The sequence below is a fragment of the Saccopteryx bilineata genome, chromosome 2 (genome assembly GCF_036850765.1).
Source record: "Saccopteryx bilineata isolate mSacBil1 chromosome 2, mSacBil1_pri_phased_curated, whole genome shotgun sequence".
Classification (NCBI taxonomy): Eukaryota; Metazoa; Chordata; class Mammalia; order Chiroptera; family Emballonuridae; genus Saccopteryx; species Saccopteryx bilineata.
In genome coordinates this window covers 270,005,220-270,028,870 of record NC_089491.1, presented here as the reverse complement: position 1 = coordinate 270,028,870, position 23,651 = coordinate 270,005,220, and the positions used below count along the sequence as shown (strand labels likewise).

General features: G+C 51.3%; 1 protein-coding gene across 3 annotated transcripts; it reads right to left on the bottom strand.

Annotated features, from left to right (window-relative positions):
* Window positions 1–8: 8 nt before the first annotated feature.
* Window positions 9–17,540, bottom strand: PHETA1 (PH domain containing endocytic trafficking adaptor 1). Of its 3 annotated transcripts, XR_010729299.1 has the most exons (5): window positions 17,312–17,540; window positions 14,838–14,976; window positions 5,863–6,058; window positions 4,372–4,472; window positions 9–1,816 (listed from the first exon to the last, which is right to left on the bottom strand). XR_010729299.1 is itself a non-coding variant. In XM_066260588.1 (4 exons), the coding sequence occupies exon 4, from the start codon at window positions 12,724–12,726 to the stop codon at window positions 12,055–12,057; it is 672 nt and encodes a 223-aa protein (XP_066116685.1). In that variant the 5' UTR covers window positions 12,727–12,763; window positions 14,838–14,976; window positions 16,378–16,456; window positions 17,312–17,540; the 3' UTR covers window positions 10,477–12,054. The 3 variants fall into 3 exon arrangements, 2 of the variants coding, with proteins under 2 accessions (XP_066116685.1, XP_066116684.1); XM_066260588.1 differs by lacking the exons at window positions 9–1,816; window positions 4,372–4,472; window positions 5,863–6,058 and adding exons at window positions 10,477–12,763; window positions 16,378–16,456; XM_066260587.1 differs by lacking the exons at window positions 9–1,816; window positions 4,372–4,472; window positions 5,863–6,058 and adding an exon at window positions 10,477–12,763.
* Window positions 17,541–23,651: the final 6,111 nt, after the last annotated feature.

Sequence of the window (23,651 nt, the reverse complement as noted above, 5' to 3'; positions counted from 1 at the left end):
GCCCAGGTGGTCACCCTCACTCCCACGTCCTCTGCCAGACAGGGCAGGCAGCGGAGGGAGGAATTCATCCACCAAAATGTGGACAGCAATGTTATGCCGTTTACGTTTTTGTTGTAATCCTGGTTCTATAAATTGTGAGTGAGCAGGTGCAGCAGATGCCGCTGCCTCCTCTTCTTGGCGCCCCCACCCCAGGAAGCACCCTCTTCTCCACCCTGGCCTCTCTCCTCAGGAGGCAGAAGCAGAGTGGCACCACGTTTTCATCTGGAAACTCCAGACTCTTTTAGAAAAATAAATAAATATTTATAGACCTCTTTTAGATATTTTATTAAAGGATCCTTTGGAATTTAATCCCAGCCGATGCTGTTTTGATATTACAGAGTTATAAAATCAGGATGCTGTCACAACTGTTGCGGAGTATACACTGAAGTTGTGTCGTTTTTGCCACTAGATGAGATTAAAAGAAGGAAATTGTTTAAAGCCATCACAAAACGCTCTAAGACTGACCAAAATTTAGATAACCTTTGAACCGTGCTTTTTTTCCCCCACGTCTGTCTGTGAGACAGCGCATCGCATCACAACTGCCCTTCCAGACGCCGTGCTGAAAAGAGAAAGTCCAGAAGACTCTAAATGCAAACCTCGATGCCGTTGAGGATGTGTTTCATTCTGGTGGTCCGTTCTGCAACCATGCAAACACAGAATGCCCCGTGCCATTGTAAATGTTGTAGAGATGTGGGCTGGGGCTGACTGTCCTAGCAGAGATGTCACGTGGTACAAAACGAACCGCCCCCACTCCCTCTAGTCGGAAACCTGTAGGCCGCAGAGGTCAGAGGTCCATCTCATCCATCACAGACACGATGTGTTTCCAGATCCTTTAGAAAGCCAGGCCTGGGGGCAGGCGACTGGAGGGTGGCACTTGAGCCAGGCTGACCCCATCCCCCAACCTGATTTGTGGCCACAGTGCAGGGACTTTCCCCATTGCTTTCCCAGTACAGGACTGTGGCTGCCATCCTCCCTTTTTGTGTTTTCAGAAAACCACAGTTAGTCACCCATAAGCATCCAGTTCAGCACCCAGGGCCAAAAAGTAGATTGGTCACCCTGGAGACGCCAGCTCCCTTCTCGCCGTCTCTTTCAAGTGGCCCTGCGGCTGCACCAGGAGGCACCTGCAAGCCCAAGTCTACACAGAACCAGCGAGAAATTTAAGTTCGCCATGGCGTGGCCCACAACAGACCAGTCTCCAGTCGGCCCTCCTGCCTTCCAATGCATGATCTGGGGAGCAATGGCTCAACCCCCACAACTTAGAGAAGCCTTTTCTCTGCATCTCCATGATTTTTACAGGGGAGAGTCCCCTGTCTGGATGGAACAGCCACCATATTGGTTGTTGAACCTGCCCCCTGTCTTTTATTTCTTATCCTTTTTCAAACTCCGTGGGAACGCTGGCTTGGGTGTCTCCCTGGCTGATTCCAGAATGATGAAGAGAAGGTGACCATAAACGGTGCCAGCCCACTGGCCAGGGGGAGAGATGGCAACAGAAGTTTCAAGGATGCTGCCAGCATTTTGAAACCAGGCCAGTGAAACCCAGTGACCAGAGAAGGGACAACTGAGGGCCGTTCCAGAAATCTCAACTCTCATGCACCCAGCCCAGGCTGCAGTCTCCACGCCAATCAACGAAGAACGTGAACCCTGCAGGAAAAATCTCCTTTTCCGTACACCAGGCTATGCATTGAAGAGTTTTCCACTGTATACATTTTTATCCAGATGAAGGTATTTTTATATTTTGACAATAGGAAACAGTGACCAATTTTCAGAGTCATCAAATCTGGAACAAAAAGGACATCTCCTTTTAGTCACCACTGCCCCATTGCAATGAAGACAACCGTGTGGGGGGGGGGGGGGACGACACACCACTTTTTACTATTGAAACCCACACACCACTGAAATCCAGGCTTACACATAGACTACGGTCTTAGAGAACTAAATCTCGCTTTTGTGTGACAGGATTTGATGAAGCACTTAGTATATAGTCTTTTGAACACAGAAATCCTGTTGTACTTAAAGCTAGCGGGCCCATGAACCACTCTGTCAGTGTCACATCCTATAACGGTAAAAACAAGACAAAATCCCACAAAACCGTTTCTATGAGATATTGATGAACTTTGTTTAAAATTTAAAAAAAAGAAAAAAAAACAAGGAACATGTTCTGTAAATGCGTCGCTCAATACAGAATTGTATAATAATGTTTCGGTGTCCAGCTTGCTTTGTTCTGGGGCTGAGGGGTGCAAGTTGGGGGTCAGTTCTGGCCCTCAGAGTTGTTTTACAAAATGGTGTTTTTTAAAAACTGTTTTTATGAATTAGTTTGCCGCCATGGAAATATGGGGGGGGGGGTCACATAAAAATTGCAATTACCAGCTTCCCTGGAAAACCATTAAGATCTGACCATACCAGGCCCGCCTTACAACGTGACAAGAGCCAGCTGATGAGTGGCTGCCCCTTTACATAGGACATGTGCCCGTGATTTGCCTCAGTGCTCACTTGTGCCACCTGTCCAGATCCTGTGGACTTGGTGTATAATTGTGCTGTTGGTTTAAGCAAAAGAAGATGGTAGAATTGGAATCCATTTTCTATTCAAGGAGCAAGGTGGAAGCAGGTTAGACTCTGGGGCCTAGGATCAAGGAGCAAAGATCATGCCCTGCCCCCAAATCAGTGGCCATAGGCCATGGCCCTGAGATCAACCATCTTACAGGCTGTGCCCACCTCAGTGGAGTGTGTGAGTGGCAGGTGCTTCCAGCCTCCTGAGACCAACACAATGTCACCCCTTTCCCAGCTATAGAACTAGGGCCTCAGTTTCCCCATCTGTAAAATGGGGTGTCATAGCCACCAGCTCAAAGTTATAGGGAATAATCGTGCATGTAAGACACACAAAACTTTGTGGCACTGAAGGGCTCAGTATTGTTAACATGAGTAGGGGTTGGGTTCTTCCAACTCAGGAGGTTTGTTTTTTCTTAATCAATAATGTCAAGAGCGTCCCGGAAGTGGCATTAAACATTACTCACCCATGAGCCAAAGCCACATGGCATCCCAAGACAGACCTTTCCTCTTTGTCTGGAAACCTTCCGATGGCCCCGGTTTTTCCTCACACTCTTGCAGCGGGAATCTAATGATTAACTACCTCCCCCTTGGTTAGGATAACTAATTGCTCTAAACCCAGCAGGATGGTTCCCTGGATCCTGAGTACCCTATGAAGCAGGGACAGTAGCATCGGCCCTGGCAGTTCCAAGCTAGCCATTAAGGGTAACATTTCAGGTAGGCAAAACCTTAGGTCAGAGCTGGAGGGGACAAGGATGGGGTTCAATATTTCAGGGTGTAAAGCCAGACTATGTAGTTTCAACCCCAGCTCCATCTGTTGGAGCCACATGACCTTGGGCAAATGCCTAACCTGCTCTGTGCCTCAGTTTTCCAAGCTGTAAAGTGGAGAACGATAGTAATGGCTCCTTCCTTAAGAGGTGGTTGTTTTTTTGTTTGGTTTTATTTGTTTGTTTGTTTTTCTGTAGTTGGAAATGGGGAGGCAGTCAGACAGACTCCTGCATGCACCAACCGGGATCCACCCGGCATGCCCACCAGGGGGCAATGCTCTGCTCATCTGGGGCAACACTCTGCTGCAACCAGAGCCATTCTAGTGCCTGAGGCAGAGGCCACAGAGCCATCCTCAGCGCCTGGGCCAACTTTGCTCTAATGGAGCCTTGGCTGCGGGAGGGGAAGAGAGAGACAGAGAGGAAGGAGAAAGGGAAGGATGGAGAAGCAGATGGGCACTTCTGTGTGCCCTGGCCGGGAATCGAACCCGGGACTCCCACACGCCAGGCCAACGCTCTACCACTGAGCCAACCGGCCAGGGCAAGAGGTGGTTGTAACAATTCAAATGAAGTCAAGCCAGGGACCAGCCCTTTGGACCCTCAGTTCACAGCTCTGAAGAAGGTCAGACGTTAGAAATCCCCAGGATGTCGCCCCGTGGTGTAGGTCAGGGCAGGGTTGGAGAGGGGAGCCCCATCTGACACACACGAGCCACCTAAGAACCTGTGCAAGTAGGTCCCCTGAGCTGAGAACTAAGGTTTCGTTCTGGGTCATTGACTCTGGTGTTGATGTTGTGTCTGCGGATGCTGCCCACCTGAAGTGGAAAATGTAGCAAAGAAAGAAGTACGGAATTTTGAACTAGGGGCCATGGGAGGGCGGGGAGTGGAGAGACAGGAGAAGAATGAAGACGCCGGAAGGCCTTGCAGGAGGAGGCAGGTGTGGGTCAGGATAGGGGAGAACGAGGAGCTGAGTTGGGGGCCATTTGGCAACCATTCATCAGATGATAAATATTTCAGGAGTACCTACTATGTGCTCAGTGCTTCAATGGCAGAAACATTGGGAACCATGAGATCGTGAGTAATGGGGTCAGGAAGGCTTCCCGGAGGAGGGGACATCTCAGCTGACACCTGAAAGACAATAAGAGTTAGAAGAGAAGGGAAAAGAGGAAGGCAGAAGGAATAGCAGGCCACATGTGGGACAGAGACAAGGACACAGGGAAACCAGTGTGAACAAGGGTTCAATTTGACATGGGGGCAGAGGGAAGGAGATGGACAGGGCCAGATTCTGAAGCCCCTTGGGGCACGGTGGGAACTAGACCTTTTCCTGAGGTCCCTGCAGAGCTCTGAAGATGTGACGCAGGAAGTTGCTAGGTCAGACTTGTACTTTTAGGAGGTAAGGAGGTTTCATCTGCCTGGGGAGATGGTGGGGCCCAGTCTCACCATAGGCCCTGACCCTCAGACCTCCATGGTCCTTGCTTCCCATTTGTCAACAGAAGAAACACCCAAAACCTGTAGAGGATTTTTTATAAGAATTTGTTTGAGCCAGACTGACGATATTTGCCACGGAACAAGATTTCAAGTGCTCCAAGAAGAACCATTTTGCGGCTTCTTTTATGCATTTGAAATTAAGGAGGGAGTGCACGTGGAGGTGGGAGAAAGCCAGGCAGGGATTAGATCGCAAGGTAGTTAAGACTCTGTGCTCTCTTGAGGGTTAATATGTTTGGTATGTCAAATAGTGTTAACTAGGTGCACAGACACAATGGACAAGGCTTGCTTGAAGCAAAGATAAGCATTTAGTAAAGAAGCTGTATGCCTGGGGCATGACTACCCAACACACCTGCCTAGTTGGGACCGAAGATCAGATCACCCTGTGAGGTCACCCCACACACACACATATCCCAGCCCTCCTTATCCACGTAATTAAGCAACTTGAATTGTGTCAGCAGCCTTGCTTCCTATCACCTCCTGGTGAATGAAAAAAGCAGACTCCCTAGGCTCATGTCCACTGGGGCAACTATCTAGAGATCATTCTAGAGACCACGCTGTCCATAGCCAAGGGACAGGATGTGTGTTGCTCTAGGAATGGCTTTGTTTGCAGGCAGCCAGGGGGCTGGAGCCACCCCTCTAAACCCAAGAGCAGTGGGTACCGGGCAAGGAACAGCAGCCTGAGTGACCTTAGCCAGGGAGACTCCTCACCCTGGTGGATTTCCCCATCTGCCACAGTGAGTGGGGTAAAACAGTTGATCTCTTTAATGGCTTGTGACCTTCTCTAGGCCCTAAGGGTGTCGTTGTGAAAAGCACTGGCTTTGAACTCGGCCTGGACTGCTTTTGACTCCACTATCAGGTAATCTAGGGCCCTTCAATGAGACTGTTTTCTCATCTGTAAAATGGGTGTGATCCTCATAGTGTCCAACTGTGTCTGGTATCCATTGCTACATAACAACACCAAAACTTAGTGGCCTAAAACAATAAACACTTCTCACAATCTCTTTGGGTCAGGAATTTTGGCATGGCTTGCCTGCATGTTTCCAGCTCCTCCGTCTCTCTTGGGGTTATGAGATTACGCTGTCCGCTGGGGCTGAGGCCAGTGGTAGAGCTAGCAAACGGCTGCTGGCTGTTGGCGAGTGTCTCTGTGCCCCCACACGGCCTCTGTGTGTCCTCATAATGTGGCAGCTTGGCGTGAGCAAGGCAGGGGCTGCAGTGCCTTCTGTGACCTAGAATTGGAAGCCCAGGGTCACTTCCACAGTATCCCTGTGGCCACACGGGCCTACGATGATTCAGCTTGGGAGGGGAGTGCACAAGGGTGTGGACACCAGGAGGCAGGAAGCTGGTTACCACATTGCCTGATAAGTTTTTTTGAGAATGCACTGAGCATTTCTTAATCTGTGGTCCTAAAATCCCTTGTTTCCTACTCAAAATACAGTTTCCTGGGCCCTGCCCCAAACTTACTGGCCTAGAATTCCTAGAGCTGGGGCCCAGGGGTCTGCATGTCTAATAAATATTTCAGGTGACTAGACATCATAGGTCGAGGTAAATGGTCCTCAGTAGATGGGAGGCCGTTCTAATTTGTTTCATTTTGTTTGGCCCCATGGGGTGTGTGAGGCCCTGGGAAGTGTGCTGGCAGAAAGAGAAAATGGGAGTCAGAACACATATTCACTGGGTGTCTTGGCGTTATCAGGAACTGCTGTGTTGAAAGAAATTGTGATCCACTTAAAGATGTGCAAAGGGTTTATTGGGGGGACCCAGGGGAAACCTGGAGAAGTTCAAAGGCAAGCAGCTCAGCCAGGCTTTGGGGCCCGGCACAATCTGTCTTGACTCGCTCATTCTCTCTCTAAGGCTGCCTGGGACCTAATTTAACCTGTTCCCCCAACTCAACATTCCCAGGACCCTGATTGCTTAGCTTGTGTCTCAGGACCATCTCCTGCCCAAGCAGCTATAGGCAGACAGGGAGGACAGGAGCACGTGAGCCAAGGGGCAGAGGACGCAGTGATTGGTGTCTCTGTGCCAGACCCAGGGGGGACACATGGGAAGCAGACCTGGTCCCCGCTCTGCAGGAGTGCAGTCCAGAGGCCTGGGTGCACTGCCCTGGGGTATCCCAGCCCACAATGAGAGGAGCAAGGACAACAGTGCCCCCTGGACAATGGGGAAAGGGCAGGGCAGTGGCCCTGATGGCCAAGTGCTTTCAGAGCTGAACCCAGCAAGGGCAGCCACAACCACGGCCCCAAGGATGGGCAGACCGAGCTAAGACAGCCCTGACCCCTCTCTCAGGAGTGGGCAACTTTTGAAACACGAAGACAAAATCAGTTCACGGGTCCACCTTTTAAAAAGTCTCCATCAGAAAATGCAAAATTGGCAGCTGGGCTTTGAGCAGTTTATTATTTTACCACCATGGAAGTTTCACTTTGGATGTCGCAATTTTAGAAATAGGAACAAGTGGCAGGACCTTCTGTATAACAAAGTTGTATACGGTGAAGTAAGGTGATCCAGGGAGGGGTTGTGGGGGAGGGGGCTATTGGCACCAGATCTAGCCCCAGAGTAGGGACAGAACAGCCCCATGTAGGCACACACAAGGTACAGGGCCAGAAGTAAGTACAGGGGAGTGCTACTCTGAATATTTGTTCACTCTTTTGAAACAGGAGAGATGGAAGGCTTCCAGAGGAAAGATGAGAAGCAGTGGCCCCTTGACTGTTCCAGGGAATCCTTTTCCCCCCCTAATCTTTGCCCCACTGAGCCGACAGCAGTGGGTCAACCATAGCCGTACTCCTTAGAGGGAGCAGCTACAGTCTCTCTAGCTTATCCATTAGGAAGCTTCTGGCTGCAAATCATAAATGGTCTCCCTTAAAGCTTTATACAAGGCCATTTATTACCTCAAATAACAAGCCAGCCAGAGGTAGTACTGATTCAGAAGTTCAAGGATATTTTCAGGTGCACGCTAAACTCAGCAGGAGATATACTTTATCCTTAGAGTGCCCTACTTCATGATCACAAGATAGCTGCCACAACTCCAGGCATTAGACATAACTTCACCCCCAGAAAACCATGAAGAGCAGCATAACTGATTGAATCTGACTAATCTCTTAGGGTGGATGGGTGTTGCAGCGGCCAGCACATAATCTCTAGCCTGACTGGCCCTCTCATTCTGCAAGTTCTCATTCTCTGCCCCAAGGGCTTCCCAAAATGTTCCTTCTGAATGCATACAATATCCTCCAGATTGGTTAGGGGAAGACAATCTTCTCTACTTTGTCATGCTCCTGGGATGTTTTAGTCCTTAGACATGTGCCCTGAACATGTCCCCTGGGTCCAGAGGAAACACTGACATATTAGCAGGTGGTTGCTCAACTTAGGTCTTGACTGCTTGTCTCCCTCTCCGCGTTTCAGTTGAATTCACAGTCCAGTCCTAGGGAGCCCAGCAGGTGGCCCTGCCTCTTGAAGCTAGCCGTCTCTCTTCTGCTGTTTCCCTCATTCTCTGTACTGGCCTGGCTGTGGTCACAAGTGCCAGAGACAGTCGTCTGACTCAGCCTGTGTAGGGAGCCACTTCCCCCGCCCCCACCGGTCTGCGGTGGTCCCAGGAGAGGTGGAAGGAATTATTCAGCATGCCCTGGCTGCTCACGAGTGGCATGATTCCCTGACCTTGATTTTTTTCGTTTCTTGTTCTTGTACTTGTTCCATGGACTGAGAACTGTAGGTTGCTTATCCTAAACCACATTTTCCTGAATGTGCATGGTTTTTCCAGGCTGACAAGACATGTGACCCAAGTTCTGAATCCACATTAGGAGAACCTAGAGCAGGCATGGCCAACAGTTTTTGCCCCCAGGCCAGATTAGAAAGAAAACTTTTTTCACGGGCTGGATGAAATATTAAAATTAAGAAATGTTAAATACAAAAACAATTCATTTAAGTAAACAAAATTTTATTATGTAATTTGTTTATGAATAAATGTGAGTGAAAAAAATTTTAATATACAATATTTTAATTAAAATATATTTTAAAAATATAATTACATACTGTATAAATATCCAAACTGTATCAGAATCAATCAAAACAATATTTAATTAATAGAATGAGCTTAAAGGGGTTATATCGCAAATAAAACATATATTTTGTTTTACAAACTGCCTGGACACATTTTCAGTTATCAACTGCAGCTATTGTCTATGCTACAATGCCACTTGATTCAGCACACTTGACCACAAAAATAACGAAGTGTTTGACCTTAGGTGCGCACTGGCAAACTCCACCTAAAAAAATGTGGGTTTCGCATCGCCACTAAATGTCAAACAATTCATATCGAGTACAGACGACTACAAAAGTTGTAAATCTTTATAATGGAATTTTTTTAAAAAATAAAGAAGTATTGCGAATCCATTCGACCAATTATTGGAAGTTAACCCTAGTTAGTCACACGTGGAATTCTTTTCCGCGTATCACTATCTTCTTTAATATCTCGATTTCCAATAATCAAAGACGCTTCCGCTTCTGAGTAGATGAGATTTTAAAGTAGTGGAGAATATTAAAAATTTAATCACGGGCGCATAAACTCATTACACAGGCCGGATACAGCCCGCGGGCTGTATGTTGGCCATGTCTGACCTAGGGCCTCATCCATTATGCTGGGTGACCTTGGGCCAGCCCCGTCCCATCTGTGAATTCCCCGTTAGCCCAGCAAACACTCAGTGAGTGAGGTAGCAGATGGCATGTGAGCCCCCACCATCCATGCCAGATCATGGCAGATACTGCTACAACTGCATGGTCTTTCCGCCTGGACTGGCATTGGTGCCTGAATCCTAACTGCAGCCCCGGCCAGCCCCGGGAATTGATCAAATAAGAGCCAGGTTTTGACTCTTCCATGTGCCATCCTTAAGTCCCTCCCAAGTCAGGCCTCCGGCTCACAGCAGACTTCAGCGCTCGCCTTCCCCTGGGCTTCTCTCCCCTCTGAAGAGGAACTTGCGGCTCTGTTTCCCTGTATTTCTCGGGAAGGCTTTGGCCTTCCTCCTCAGGGTTTCAGAGGTTACGTTCCTGCTCTGGCACTTTGCAGCTGTGGGAACATGGCAGCTTTCTTAACCTCTGTGAGCCTCAGTTTCCTCATCTCCCAGAAGAGGTGGTTGAGAACGTGCGGGCAGGGCATCGGCGTGGGGCCGCTCAGCACACACTGGTCACTTCTCCTGCAGGGCCTGGCCCTGGCTCTGCCAGGCAAACCAACCCAGGGTTTTGATGGGAAAAATGACACAACCAGCCACTGCTTGATAAACTTTTATTTTACTTTAGCCGCCCCCCCCACACACCCAACTCTGGAGGCAGCCTGACCCCATCTTGTGCTTTTGGGGAGGGGGAGGGGGAGTACGGGCAATCCCCACTGGCCTCCCAGGGAAACCAGGGCACTGTACCTTTAGATCTTGTAAACCTGCACAAGGACGGGGGGCCAACACCTCATCCCACCAGCTGGGTCTGGCCATGACATGGGCTCTGGGCAGCTCCTAACACCCCTGGAGACCCAGAGACTGTGGACAAGAGCCACTGTCCCCGCCCCCACTGCCCAGGACTTGGGAAAGAGGGGGACAGGAAGTGTACCAAGGCCCCAGAGGCACCTGTCACAGATCGAGGTTTGCCTGCAGAAGGCAAAGAACAGGGTGAGATTCTTGAGGTGCCTTTGTCTCCAGCCAAGATTCCTGGCCCTCTCCCTGGGGGCATGCCAACTGTCCTCACTCACCCCGACCCAGCCAAGCTGAGAGCCAGGCACACTTCTCTTCCCAGCAGCCAGCAAGAAACAGAAGTAGTGGTAAAGGCAAGCTTTGTTGCTTTAAAAAAACAAAAAACAAACAAAAACACATACACACACACACAAACAAAACAAAAACAAAAACCAATACCCTAAATATTAAAAGTTATATTAAAACAGAAGCCCCAGTCAACTGAGCCAGCAGTGAGCTGGTGGTTGTAGACACACAGACAGCCCCCATCCTTCCCGGAACTCCAGGGTCTCTAAAGACTGCAGGAAGGGGCTTAGGGCCAAGTCTGTCAGTCTGGGAAATAAAGGTTGGGGTAGATGTCCTCAGGGGTTCCCTAGTGTGGGGCACTGAGAACTGTAAACATGACCCAGTTTCAGGGCAGGGGGTGTCCCAGCCCCCAGACTCTCCCTGGACGGAGGACGCCACCTGGCGATGAGAACAGTGAAACAGTCAGCCTCCCAATGGCAATACTGGGGGTGGGAGGGGCTGGGCTGTGGAGGGGGAGGGGACTCCAGAAGGCTAGCTTCACAGCGCTTCTTGGCCCCTACCAGATCAGCACCTGGGCACCTTCTGAGCAGTGAGTCAGCTCGGGGCCACTCCTCCTTAGTGAAACCTGCTGGAAAGTCAGCTCAGGCCACGGCTACCCAGCCAGACGGGACAAGGTCAGGGGAGCTCCCAAGAGACCTCGTCCCAGGCAGCGGTAGGAGAGCTGGCGCTGGGACAGAGGACTGATGATGTGGTCAAGGATGGTCAGGAGTGTGTGAGAGCCACCCGGGAACCCAGACATGGCCCAAAGCCAGAGGGTTGCTGCTGCACCAGGAGCACCACCTGGAGGCCTGGCAGAAGCCCAGGGTGAGGTCCTGCCTGGCCCCACTCCAGGCTCAGAGCTCTCGGAACCAGGCAATCTCACCATACCGGTTACACATTAAACTGCTGCCATCTTGTGCACCTACTGCTGCTGGGAGCAGGCAGGCAGGTGACCTATGGCCAGGCCAGCTTCCTGGCAGCAAAAGGAGGTCAGGCCCAGCCTGGTGTGGCACACCCAAGCCTCCTCTCTGTCCACGTCAAGGCCCCGTCAGGGACCAGGGCTGGCTGGGCACCTGCATTTGGGCCACAGACCCAGACCCTCACCAGGTCCTGACCTCGGCAGCCAGGACCCAATGCCAGCAGCAGGCCTTTGCTGGGTGATCTGGGCTGGGCCTGGGGCTAGAGTTCCTTCAAAGCCAGCCCTCCAGCTTCTGAGGCCCAGCCAGGGTGGGTATCCCTTAGCGGGAAGCACAGTGGTCTCCTTGGAGTCCTGGGGCGCCCCTCACAATCCAGCATCTTCTCGGAGCTTAAGTCCCTGGAAGGAGGCCACACAGGGGCCTGTTTTCCTCGGACTGGACCAGGGTTCCCCCTCAGGACCAGGCCCGGGGCTCTCAGAGCTGGGCCTGTCACAGCAGGCCTAGGACTAGAGTCACTCGGATTCAGGACATCCGGGGACGTCAGGGCTGAGCCCGGCCCCGGAGCCACTGGCTCCGCAGCGCCCTGACCTCCTGCCCGTACCACTCGTGCAGCTGGGTGAACGAGGCCGAGTCCAGGGGCCCGTTGGGCGCCGAGACTCGCCGGCGCGGGGGCAGGGGTGGGGGCTCCGGGCCAGGCTGAGCCCTGGAGGGGGTGGCCGTACAGGCGGCGGGGGACTCGGCGCTCCAGACGGCGCAGCCGTTCTCCTTGGGCGGGAGCACGCGGGGCCGGGGCGGCGGCGGCGGCGGGCAGCCCCCCGCCCGCATGGCAGCCAGCTGCTGCTCCAGCTCGCGCACCACCAGCCGCAGATAGTCGAAGCTGGCCCGGGACAGTGCCTTCACCCAGCCCTCCATGGCCGCCTGGCTCTCGGCAGCCAGGATGTAGGTGCGGGCCCGGGCCCCGGCGAAGCGCACGGCAAAGGCGAACTCCTCAGCAGCCTCCACCAGCTCCACAGTGCAACCCTCCAGGATGATGACGCCCACGGGCTCGCGGCTGGCTGGATCCTCGAAGTAGAAGAGCATGTTGCCGCGCAGCACGAACCAGCGCCGGTGGTAGGCCGCGTGCCGGCCACCCTTCTTGTACAGGAAGCCGGCGTTATCCACCGGGGCATCGCAGGTGGCGTAAAAGGCCAGGCTGCGCTCGTTCAGCTTCATGGTGGCCGGGAAGGGATGCGGTGGTGGGGGGCGGAGCCTGTGCCACACCAGGTCAGCTGTCACTCACAAGGCCACTGCCCCCGGGTCATCCTGCGCCTCACCCTGACTTCCCAGCCGCCCTCGGGTGCCACAACACTCAATACCCTTCTTTCACAAATAAAGAAACTGAGGCTCAAGGAGCGGAAGGCGCCGGCCCAGGCGCACACAGCTCTTCAGGGGCAGAGCCAGGACTCACAGCCGGGTCTGACTCAAACCGGGACCTCAGAGCCGCACTCATAACCCTCCTGCATCCTCCTCCCCAAAATAACATTGGGGACTCCTCCGGCATGCCAAGCATTTTCTATATCTTAACTCATCTTGCAACAAACCTTAGTTGGCAGAGACTAGCCTGATCCCCATTTAACAGATGGGGAACCAAAGCAGAGAGGTTATCCAAGGTCACAAAGCAAGTGGGGCAGAGCTGAAATTCAAACCCAGGTCTCGGTTTTCAGACACTGTGTTTCCATCGTTCCCAAGGGCCAGATGGGCTGAGCTTTTGTGGTCCCTCCCAGGCCTCAGCTCACATTTGATAACTCAGCTTTGATTTGCCTGTGTGTGAAATGAACCTACTTCAGTGGGTTGTAGGGACTCCATGCATCAAATATCTATTCGGCACCCACTGTGTGCCAGGCTCTGTTCTAGACTAGGATACAGCAGTACACAAGATGGAGAGGGTTCTGCTCTTGTGGTGCTAACGTGCTAGTGGCAAGTGAAGGGGGCAGAAAAGTAACAGAAAAAAAGGAGTCTGCCCAATGGTCTGGTCTTCAGTGCTGTGGAAAATCTAATATGGAGAAGGGGCTCAGGAGTGTTGGGGACAAGAAGAGTGATTTTAATGGTAGAGGGGGGTCAGGAAAGGTTGTACTGAGGTGGCACTTGAGCAGAGACCTGAAGGAGGTGAGGGAAGGAGGCCCTGGGACATGCCAGGCAAAGGGAATAGCATGTGCAAAGGCCCTGAAATGGGAACCTGCTCTGTGCCCGAGAAACAGCCAGGAGGCCAGTGATCCTGGAGCAGAATGAAGGGGAGGGGTGGTGGAGGCAGTCAGACAGACAGAAAAGATTGCAGTGAAACAATCTAAAAAAAAGGCCCAATGCTTGGCCCATGGTTAGAGGAAGGGGATGAGGAAAGATCATCGCGTACTCGAAGCAGGAGAATCTAACTATGCACTTAGCTCAGTGGTTTTATCCATCTTCCCCAAGGAGCACAAGATGGGGCAACACTGGCCAGGTAGTTGTTATTGTAGTTATTGGAAGGTGATACGTGGGCCCCTAATGTGACCACACCTTCCCTTGGGATTTCCCACAGCCATTAGGAGGACCTACCTTGTGCTTCTGCTACATAGCCTCACTCTATATAAGACAGTAGCTACATTTTTTAAAATTTTATTTATTCATTTTAGAGAGGAGAGAGAGAGGGAGAGAGAGAGAGAGACAGACAGACAGACAGACAGGAGGGAGAAGCTGGAAGCATCAACTCCCATATGTGCCTTGACCATGCAAGCCCAGGGTTTCGAACCAGCGACCTCAGCATTTCCAAGTCGACGCTTTATCCACTGCACCACCACAGGTCAGGCAGTAGCTACATTTTTTAAGAGACAAAGTATGTGAAGTCCCTGGAATGCAGTAAGTGCTCAATGTTTATTCCCCAGCCTGGGTGGTGCCTTGCTCGGGGCCTGGAGGAATGAGGTATGGGTGGTAGCTCTCCAGAGAACAGCTCAACCTGACCCAGGATGGAGGGGGCAACTGCTCCCAACTGAATCCACCTCATCTCACCTGCCTATGCAGTCAGAGATGCCTTTCTGGAAGAGGCACCACAAGCTGAGATTTCATAGCTGAAGTCAGCCTGTCCTGACCTAGCAGCCAGGCCAAAGCCAGAAGAATCAGGGTGTTTAATCCCTGTTCTGCCTCCCTGAACTGTGTGACCTCAGACACAGGCTGCCCTTCTCTGAGCCTCAGTTTCTTTTCTCTGCAAAGTAGGACTCATGCATTTTCCCCATAGCCCAATAACTCCATGTGGGCCCCAGCCCCATTTCTCACAGGAACCACACACTGTATTTGTCCCACTTCCCTCTTACCTCTCAGGCCACTGCTCGCCTCCCTGCCCTCTGCCCAAGTCTGCTCTTGGCTTGCTCTTCTCTGGGTTCAAATGTCAGCTTTGTAGTTTCCAGGCTGTGTGACCTAGGGCAAGCATTAAGCCTCTCTGGGCCTCTATTTCTGTAGAATGAGATCATAAAAGCACCTAAGTCAGGGCTGTTGTGACAATGACACAGTGATTACATGGATGATGCCGAGCATAGTGCCAGGCACACAGTATGTGCTCAGCAGTAGTAGCTTTTGACATTATTCTCGGCCTCCCCAAATGCACTCTGTCTCAGTAGATCATTGCCTTTGGCTTCTCCTTCACCCTGACTCTGACCACATCAAGCTCACCGGACCCCCTCCAACCTATTCCAAATCAATGGCCTAACCTCTACTCACTGCCGCCTCTCCATTCTAGTTTCCCATCATCACTCCCCTGGAGGGCTTAAGTAGCCTCTTCAGGGGTCTCCCCACCTCCACCCTTGCCCCATCCCTGTCCATGTTCTTCAGGGTAAGAGCCAAACTCCTTCTTAGGCTCCTTCCCTGGCCCCGCTGAAATCCATTCCCCACGAAAGATCTTGATTAAAACTAAGTCTAACCACAACCCTCCACCACTCCAAACCCTCCATTGTTCCCTACTTCTCAGTATAAAATGCAGTCCTCCAGAGCCTCCCAAGTCCCCTTCACCTTCCCCTTTCCTCCTTGCTCACTCAGCTTCAGCCGCCCCACACTTCTTGCTGTTCCTCAAACATGTGAGACATATTCCCACCTCTGGGCCTTATCCCTGGCTGTTCCCTCTGCCTAGAATGCCCTTCCCAGATCTTCACATGGTGGACTCCTCATCCTTCAGCCTCAGCTTGCCCACCACCTCCTCAGGAAAGCAGCCCCTGACCACCTTACACAAGAGACTCCCCCACTGTCTCGTACCCCAACTGGAAACCACCTGGGTCATCTTTGCCTGCTCTAGGACAGCAGGTTTTTGTTTTGTTTTGTCTGAATTCCAGTGTGTGGCATGTAGCTGGTACTCAAATAATTGTAGAATGAGTCAGACAGTCACCTACTTAAACCTTTCAGCAAGCAACTCCATGAGGTATCTGTTCCCCGTTCCACATTAATAGATGTGGAAACAGAGACAGAGTGGTTAGTATTTGCCCAAAGGTACAGTGCTGTGCCCAGAACCACATGCTCTAGGCAACGGACTTATCCTGGGGTCTCCCATCCCCATTAAGGCCAAAGAAAGAGCAATTTCCCTCATGCTCAGCACCCTCCTCTCCTCAGCCCCAAATGGGGCCAGGTGGGCCCAAGGTCACCGGTGACACAGGAACTGCTCCACTCATGGCCCCTGCTTCTTCCAGCTCCAGCAAGAACGAGGTAGGCGGGGCTCCAGCCTCTGGGAGAGCCTGGTCCCTGGCTAATCTCCCCACACTCCTGTCCTTTCTAAGTTCAGAGTCCACGACTGTTGATTCAACAGCCCATGGCTAAGCAGAAAGCTGTTGGGGGACTGGCCCTTCCCTGGTCCTAAGGCCAAGTTCTCACCTGGACCAGTCCAGGCTGGAGAGTCATAAGAAAGTTACTTCAATTTTCCAAGCCTCAGTTTCCTCATCTGTCAAATAGGCTGTGGAGAGGATTCAATAAGCAAAAATGAGAAAAGCCCGCTGGCCAACTCTGAGACAGACACCAAAAATACTGCCTCCGTGAGGGGGAGTTTTCCCAGCCTCATCTATAGAATGAGAACATTAACATCCCTCCCTCTGGGAAGGGCTGAATGAATTAATCCTGAAAAGCCATTTTGCAAAATGCTTAACAGGTAGTGAGCACTCAGGAAAGCCATCCAAAAGGCAATTAATCAGCTCAAGGCCTCCAGGGACACAGCTAGCCCAGAATCCTAGACACGGGATAAACGGAGGCATGGCATTTTGGCACTTAATCTAAGGAAAGAAACCACACCACCGGTCCTGTGGTTGAATCCAGCTGCCACAAGTGTCCCCTAGCAGCGGGCATGAGGGAGAGGGTGTGGCAAGGCCAGGCATTAAAAGATGTGTTGGGAGCCCTGGAGCGGGGGCCACAGGGACGCCAGGGCACCCTCGGGCTAGAGGCAGTCCCTCTGCCCCTGCAGAGGCTGGGTCTCCAGGTCCCGCCCTGCTCCTAGCAGCCCTCTGTCCCTTTGTGTGCCCTGTGGGGAGCTCTCTGGAGTTTCCCAAAGGTCAGCCAGAGCCCCAGATGGGGTGGGCAACAGCAAAATGTGGATGCCAAGTGGGGGGCTGGTCTCCAGAGTTCCCCCAGCGGCAGAGGCGCCTCGTGGGGGGTAGGGGTCATCGGCCAAGTTCGCCCCAAGCAGCTGGGGTCCCTAACGGGGAAATCACTACCGACGTGGAATCGCAAACAGGCAGATCCCCAGCGAGGTCTCTCCCGCCGGCCGCGGGACCCCAAGGCCCACAGCGGCCCGGTCCCCCGTCCCGGCTGGCCTTACCTCGCGGCGCGGCCTAGGGCGGCGGCGGCGGGACGGGCGGCGCGAGGCCGGAGGGCAGCCCGGCCATGGCCCGGGACTCGCTCGCTCGGCGGCGGCAGCCGCAGCCGCGGCGCTTTGTCTCCCGGACGGGCCGGCTGGCGCAGCCGCGGGAGAACCCGGCTAGGATGGAGGAGGCGGGGGCCGCAGGACTGTCCGCCACCCGCGGGCGCGCCCCTTTAGCCCCCGCGCTATCCCGCCCCCGGATTGGCCGGCCCCGACCCGCCACGCCCCCGGGTTCTCCACGCATCCTGTGGGCTCGTCCCTGAAACCACCCTTAAAGGGACCGCGACGCGTGCGCGAGTCTTCATGCTGGATCCCAGGAAAGAGAACTGGATCCCTCAGAGGTAGCCGGTTCCCAGGGATAAGGACAGACGGAGCATTCGCCCCGAGGCAGCCTCGGGGACCAGAGCGGGGGGGGGGGGGGGGGCAGGAGGTTGGTACCAGGGCGGGACCAGTCACTGAAGCCCTAGGGCTGAATCCGAGCCCCTCCCTAGCGTGGGTTGCCAGATTTAGGAAATTTAACGCCCCACTACATTGAAAAATAACTCTAAATGCTGGAAATTTGTGATTTATTGAAAAGAAAAAAGAACAACAGAATACAAGACATTTCTGGGGTTCTGACAAAGTCAATAGAAGTCTGTACTATTTGTACAGGTCGGCTGTCAACTCTACCCCTTGCCCCAGGGGAAGAGGGAAGTTCTGGAGGGCCTTACAGAAACGCTGCACTCCTCTAAGCCTCAGTTTCCTCATCTGTAAAATAAGCACAATCCTGGTATATAAAGTTCATGGCACACAGTAGGTGCTGTCAGCAAATAGCAATTTCTGTTCTTTTTGTTCTGCACAAAATAACACAGTCCACCTCCTTGGACTCCTATTTTACCTCCTGCTCTTGCTGTGGCCTCCCCGTCACTTAATCACTGTCCAGTCCTGGCCTGAGGGCCAGGGAGAAACAGAACAGATCAGAATCATCTATCCATTCTACAGCCTCTCACTAAGTGACTCCTGTGTGCCAGGCCCTGTTCTGAACTCATCAACAAGTCAAACAAATAAGATGAGTTCTGTAAGTGATTCATGCTAGGAGGACCATTGACTATGGCAGTGGGCTAGAAAGACTTGTAGTGCACTTGTAAGCAAGGTGGTGGGTCAGGGAGTGCTTCTCTGAGGAGCAGAGACCTGAAGGAAGTAAAGGAGGGAGCCATGTAGATAGATATCTGGGGGAAGGGTGTACCAGACAGAAGGAACAGTAAGTGCAGAGGTCCTGAGGTGGGACCATCCCAAGCATGTTTGAATGAAGAGGCCAGTGAGGCTGCAGCCAAGTTAGCAAGTAGGAGAATAGTAGGAAATTAGGTCAGACAGTATTGGCAAAGCCAGGTTGCTTAGGGACTACTGGTCATGGGACAGATTTTGCCTTCTAGAGGTGGAGAGAGATAGATAACTGATGATATCTGATATCAGCTGAACCCCTGGATCCAACTATACCTGATGTTGCATTAATCCTCTGGCAGAAAAGGCAAGCTGGAATTTCCCCAAATCTAGATGTTCACCAGAAAAGAAAATGCCCAGCCCTGGCCCGATAGCTCAATTGGTTAGAGCATCATCCCGATATGCAAAGGTTGGGGGTTCAAACCCCAGTCAGGATACAGGAACAGATCAATGTTTCTATTTCTCTCTCCCTTCCTCTCTCTCTAAAATCAATCAATACATTTTAAAAAATAAAATAAAATGCCCAGAACATGGATATTTAGTCCTTGATGTGGGGGAAGTTTTCCAGAGGTCTAAGTCTTGGCTCTCAGATCCCCACTTGCTGGATCCAAGGGTTAACATAGGTGAAAGAGGCAGCTTTTGGAGAGCAGGAGCCTAGCTTTTCTTTTTTTTTTTTTTTTCTTTGAGTCTTTTTTATTTCAATTGAGGTAAAATTTACATTTAAGAAATTAACCATTTTGCCTAACCTGTGGTGGCTCAGTGGATAGCGCATCAACCTGGAATGCTGAGGTTGCCAGTTCAAAACCCTGGGCTTGCCTGATCAAGGCACATATGAGAAACAATCAATGAACAACTAAAGTGAAGAAATTAACCATTTTAATGTGAACATGATGTATGACATGTTGACTGTAGTCAGTAACACTATATTGAATAATTGAAATGTGCTGAGAGAATAGAACTTAAAGGTTCTCTCTCAACACACACACACACACAAATATATTTATATATACTGCATAAATATGTGAGGTGATGGTTGTGTTACTCAACTAGATGGAGGAGTCTTTTCATAATGTATATGTATTTCAAATCACCATAATGTATACTCTAAGTATTTTACAACTTGTCAATTTTATTTCAATAAAGCTGAAAATAAAAGAGAAAAAAAAGATGCCACTCCCAAATTTAAAAAATAACCAGCAAAAAATAAAAAATAAGTAAGTGAATTTTAAAAGTACATTCACAATGTTGTGAAACTACCATTTCTATCTAGTTCTAAAACATTTCTATCCCTTCAAAGTAAAACCCCACATCCATTAGTAGTTACTACTTTCTGTTTGTGGGGATTTACCTGTTTGGGACCTTTCATACAAATGACTCATGCCGTATTTGTCCTTTGTGACTGGCCTTCTTTTGCCATGTTCCCAAGGTTCACCCGCGGTATACAGCAGGTGTCAGTGCCCCCTTCCTCTGTGGCTGAGTCATATTGTATTGTATGAGCGGACCATATTTTGTGTATCTTTCATCCCTTAATAGGCATTATTAGTTCCCATCTTCTGGCTACTGTGACTAGCACTGTAGAGGGCTATAAAAGAGACAGTCATTCAGAAGGACTGGCGCCTGACCAGGTGGTGGCGCAGTGGATAGAGCGTCGGACTGGGATGCAGAGGACCCAGGTTTGAAACCCTGAGGTCACCAGCTTGAGCTCGGGTTTATCTGGTTTGAGCAAAGCTCACCAGGTTGGACCCAAGGTCACTGGCTTGAGCAAGGGGTTTCTCGGTCTGCTGTAGCCCCATGGCCAAGGCACATATGAGAAAGCAATCAATGAACAACTAAGGTGTCGCAATGAAAAACTAATGATTGATGCTTCTCATCTCTCTCCATTTCTGTCTGTCTGTCCCTATACATCTGACTCTCTCTCTCTGCCTCTGTAAAAAAAAAAAAAAAAAAAAAAAAAAAGGACTGGAGAGGGGAATCTGGAAACTAGAACTGGGTCATGGCTACCATCTCCAAGTCCAGATGATTTTACCTCCAAATCACATCTCGACTTTGTCACATCTCCATTTCTGCCGCCACTTCCCCATCCAGGCCACCACCCTATCTCTCCAGGTCGGGGGTGCGGTAGCCTTCTCTCAGGCCTCCTTTTGCCACTCCAGCTCCTGAACCCCCTAAATCCATTCTCCATGGAGAGATTCTAGTAAAACTTAAGTCAAATCAAATTATGGCACTCTCATGGAAAGCCAGAGCCTTTCCATGGCTCCCCATTGCCTCAGGAGCAGGTCCAGACCCCTTCCTGTGAGGAGCGGGGCTGTACTTGACCTGGCCTCTGCCTAGCCCTCCAGCCTCTTTACACAGTTTCCTATACCCACTCCCTCAGCCCTGGCCACCTGCCTTCCCTCTGTTCCTAGAATGCACCATGCTCTGAAACTTTACACATGCTGGTCCTTTCCAGGCTCATCCTTCAAGCCTTCTCTTAGCAGTCACCTCTTCCAGGAAGGTATATGATCCTAACCCCACCCCACTGAGTTGAACACCTTTGTTTCCTCCAATTAGTCATCCTTTCAACCAATATTGAGTGAGCACAGCTGTGTCCCAGAGACCAGAATGCAAGTTAAAAAGACAGACAAGGCCCTGGCTGTTTGGCTCAGCGGTAGAGCGTCGGCCTGGCGTGCGGGGGACCCGGGTTCGATTCCTGGCCAGGGCACATAGGAGAAGCGCCCATTTGCTTCTCCACCCCTACCCCCCTCCTTCCTCTCTGTCTCTCTCTTCCCCTCCCGCAGCCAAGGCTCCATTGGAGCAGAGATGGCCCGGGCGCTGGGGATGGCTCCTTGGCCTCTGCCCCAGGCGCTAGAGTGGCTCTGGTCGCGGCAGAGCGACGCCCGGAGGGGCAGAGCATCGCCCCCTGGTGGGCAGAGCATCGCCCCTGGTGGGCGTGCCGGGTGGATCCCGGTCGGGCGCATGCGGGAGTCTGTCTGACTGTCTCTCCCCGTTTCCAGCTTCAGAAAAATACAAAAAAAAAAAAAAGAGAGACAGACAAGTATAAGCACGTTCATAGCAATACTATTTACAATAACCAAAAGGTGGAAAACCTATATCTCCATCTGTGGTTGAATGGATAAATAAAATATAGTACATCCATACAATGGAATATTACTCAGTCAATAAAAAGGAATGGAGCACTGACATATGCTACAATGTGGATGAATTATGAAAACATTATGCTGAGTGAAAGAAGCCAGAAACAAAGGCCACATATCGTATTGCTCTGTTTATATGAAATATCTGGAATAGGTAAATCCATAGACACAGAAAGCAGATCTGTGGTTGCCAGGCACTGCGGGGTGGGGGGGTGGGGGGGCAGGAATAGGAAGTGAGTGCTTAATGGGGAGGGAGTTTTACTTTCAAGTGATGAAAATATTTTAGAACTAGAAAGAGGAGGTGGCTGCACAACATTGTGAATTCACTTCAAAACGGTCAGTTTTATGTCATGTGAATTTCAACTCAATAAATTATAATTTTTTAAATGACAGACAAGTGCTCCTGCCCTCCCTTACCAGAGGAAAAATAAATAAGGAAGCAACATTCATACAACCCTGCAGACAACGTTCCGAGTCAGGGAGAAAAATGAAGCAGGGGAGAGCCTATGAACTGTGAATGCAGACAACTGAGTAGCCGTTTTCACTGGGAGGGTCATAGAGAAGGTAGCGTTTGAGTAAAGACCCGCAATGAATGAGGGCACAAGCCATGCAGCAATCCAGTGGGAAGAGCATTCCTGGCAGAGAGACCAGCAAATGTAAAGGCTCAGAGGCAAGAACATGTCAAGGGAGTCAGCGTGGCTGGAGCAGAGAGAGTGGAAGGAGAAGAGTGTGGAGATCAGCAGGCCTGTGGGCCTTCCTCAGAGGGTGTGTGGGGGGATGAGAAGGAGGAATCCACAAAGGAGATGGGACAGTGCAGACAGTGAAGCAGAGGAAACCAGGACAGGCCAATTGTAGGTCGTGCAACTGGGTTTGAAGGCCCTGTGCCTACCCTGACCCCACCACCTCCAAGGAGAAGGTAGGTCGGCGAGGGCAGGGGGTTTCGTCCGCCATGTTCCCTGCTGCGTCCCAGTGCTGGCAGATAGCAGGTGTTGGGGAGCACAGAGACATGACTCAGGGCCTGAGCCAGGCCCTCCCAGGTCGGTGCCCACAGGACCTGTCATGTCGCATCCAGAGCTCAGCCTCCACACTCTTCTCTCCCACTTTGTTCAGCCACCATTAGGGGAAGGCTGTGGTCCAAGCTGAGGGCTGAGGGAGCAGCATTTCCTTCCGCCATGGGTGGCTGTCCGTCCCCAGAAGTGGCTAGGACCAGCCGGCCCCAAGAAGGAACTGAAATTGTCCTCCACCACAGACACCTGACCCAAGCCACAAGCTGGGAGGGGCACAAAGGAGATGAAGTGAGTGATAGGAAGGGCCAGCGTCACCTCACTACGAGGAGCCCCCTCCTCTGGTATGTGTGGGGTTGGAATAGGGACCTGTGCATGACTAGCTGGAGGCCCAGGTCCGGTGCGTGGGCACATTTTGCTGAAGTCCTGGAGACCTGGAGGTCTTGCCAGCTCATTCCGTAGCCTCAAATGGAGGATTTGAGGGGCCTGCCTTAAAAGGTGGCACTGCCAACTCCTTTTTTCATCCCCTCTGTCGTTTATGGGAGCTCTCATCCTCTCACCAAACTCCTTCTTCTGCAGATCCCTAAACTTCTAAATATTTCCTCCCAAGGAACAATTCAAACCTCCTCTGAGTTTCAACTGCTCCTTAACTATAACCAAGATATACTGCATGTCAGCCCAGGGCCAGTTCCTTTCACACAGCCCCTTAGGTTGATCCTCAAATCACGGCTCAGAGAGGATGGTCCACAGCCCATGGTCACCCAGGAAGGGCACAGCCAAGGCTACAATGCAAGTAAGTCTGTTGGAGACCAAAGCCTGCATTCCAAGCACCCAGCTACCTCCATTTCTAGGTACTGCCCTTGCAAAGTTCACAAACTAATAGCCCCCTCCTTTAAGATAATCTACCCAGTATACCCGAAAGGCCGCCTTTGGCATTTATATAAAGTGGGATATGTTTTT

What these genes read in the sequence shown, in the direction of transcription:
- PHETA1 (XM_066260588.1), bottom strand. Translation starts at nt 12,726, where the DNA reads ATGAAGCTGAACGAGCGCAGCCTGGCCTTTTACGCCACCTGCGATGCC.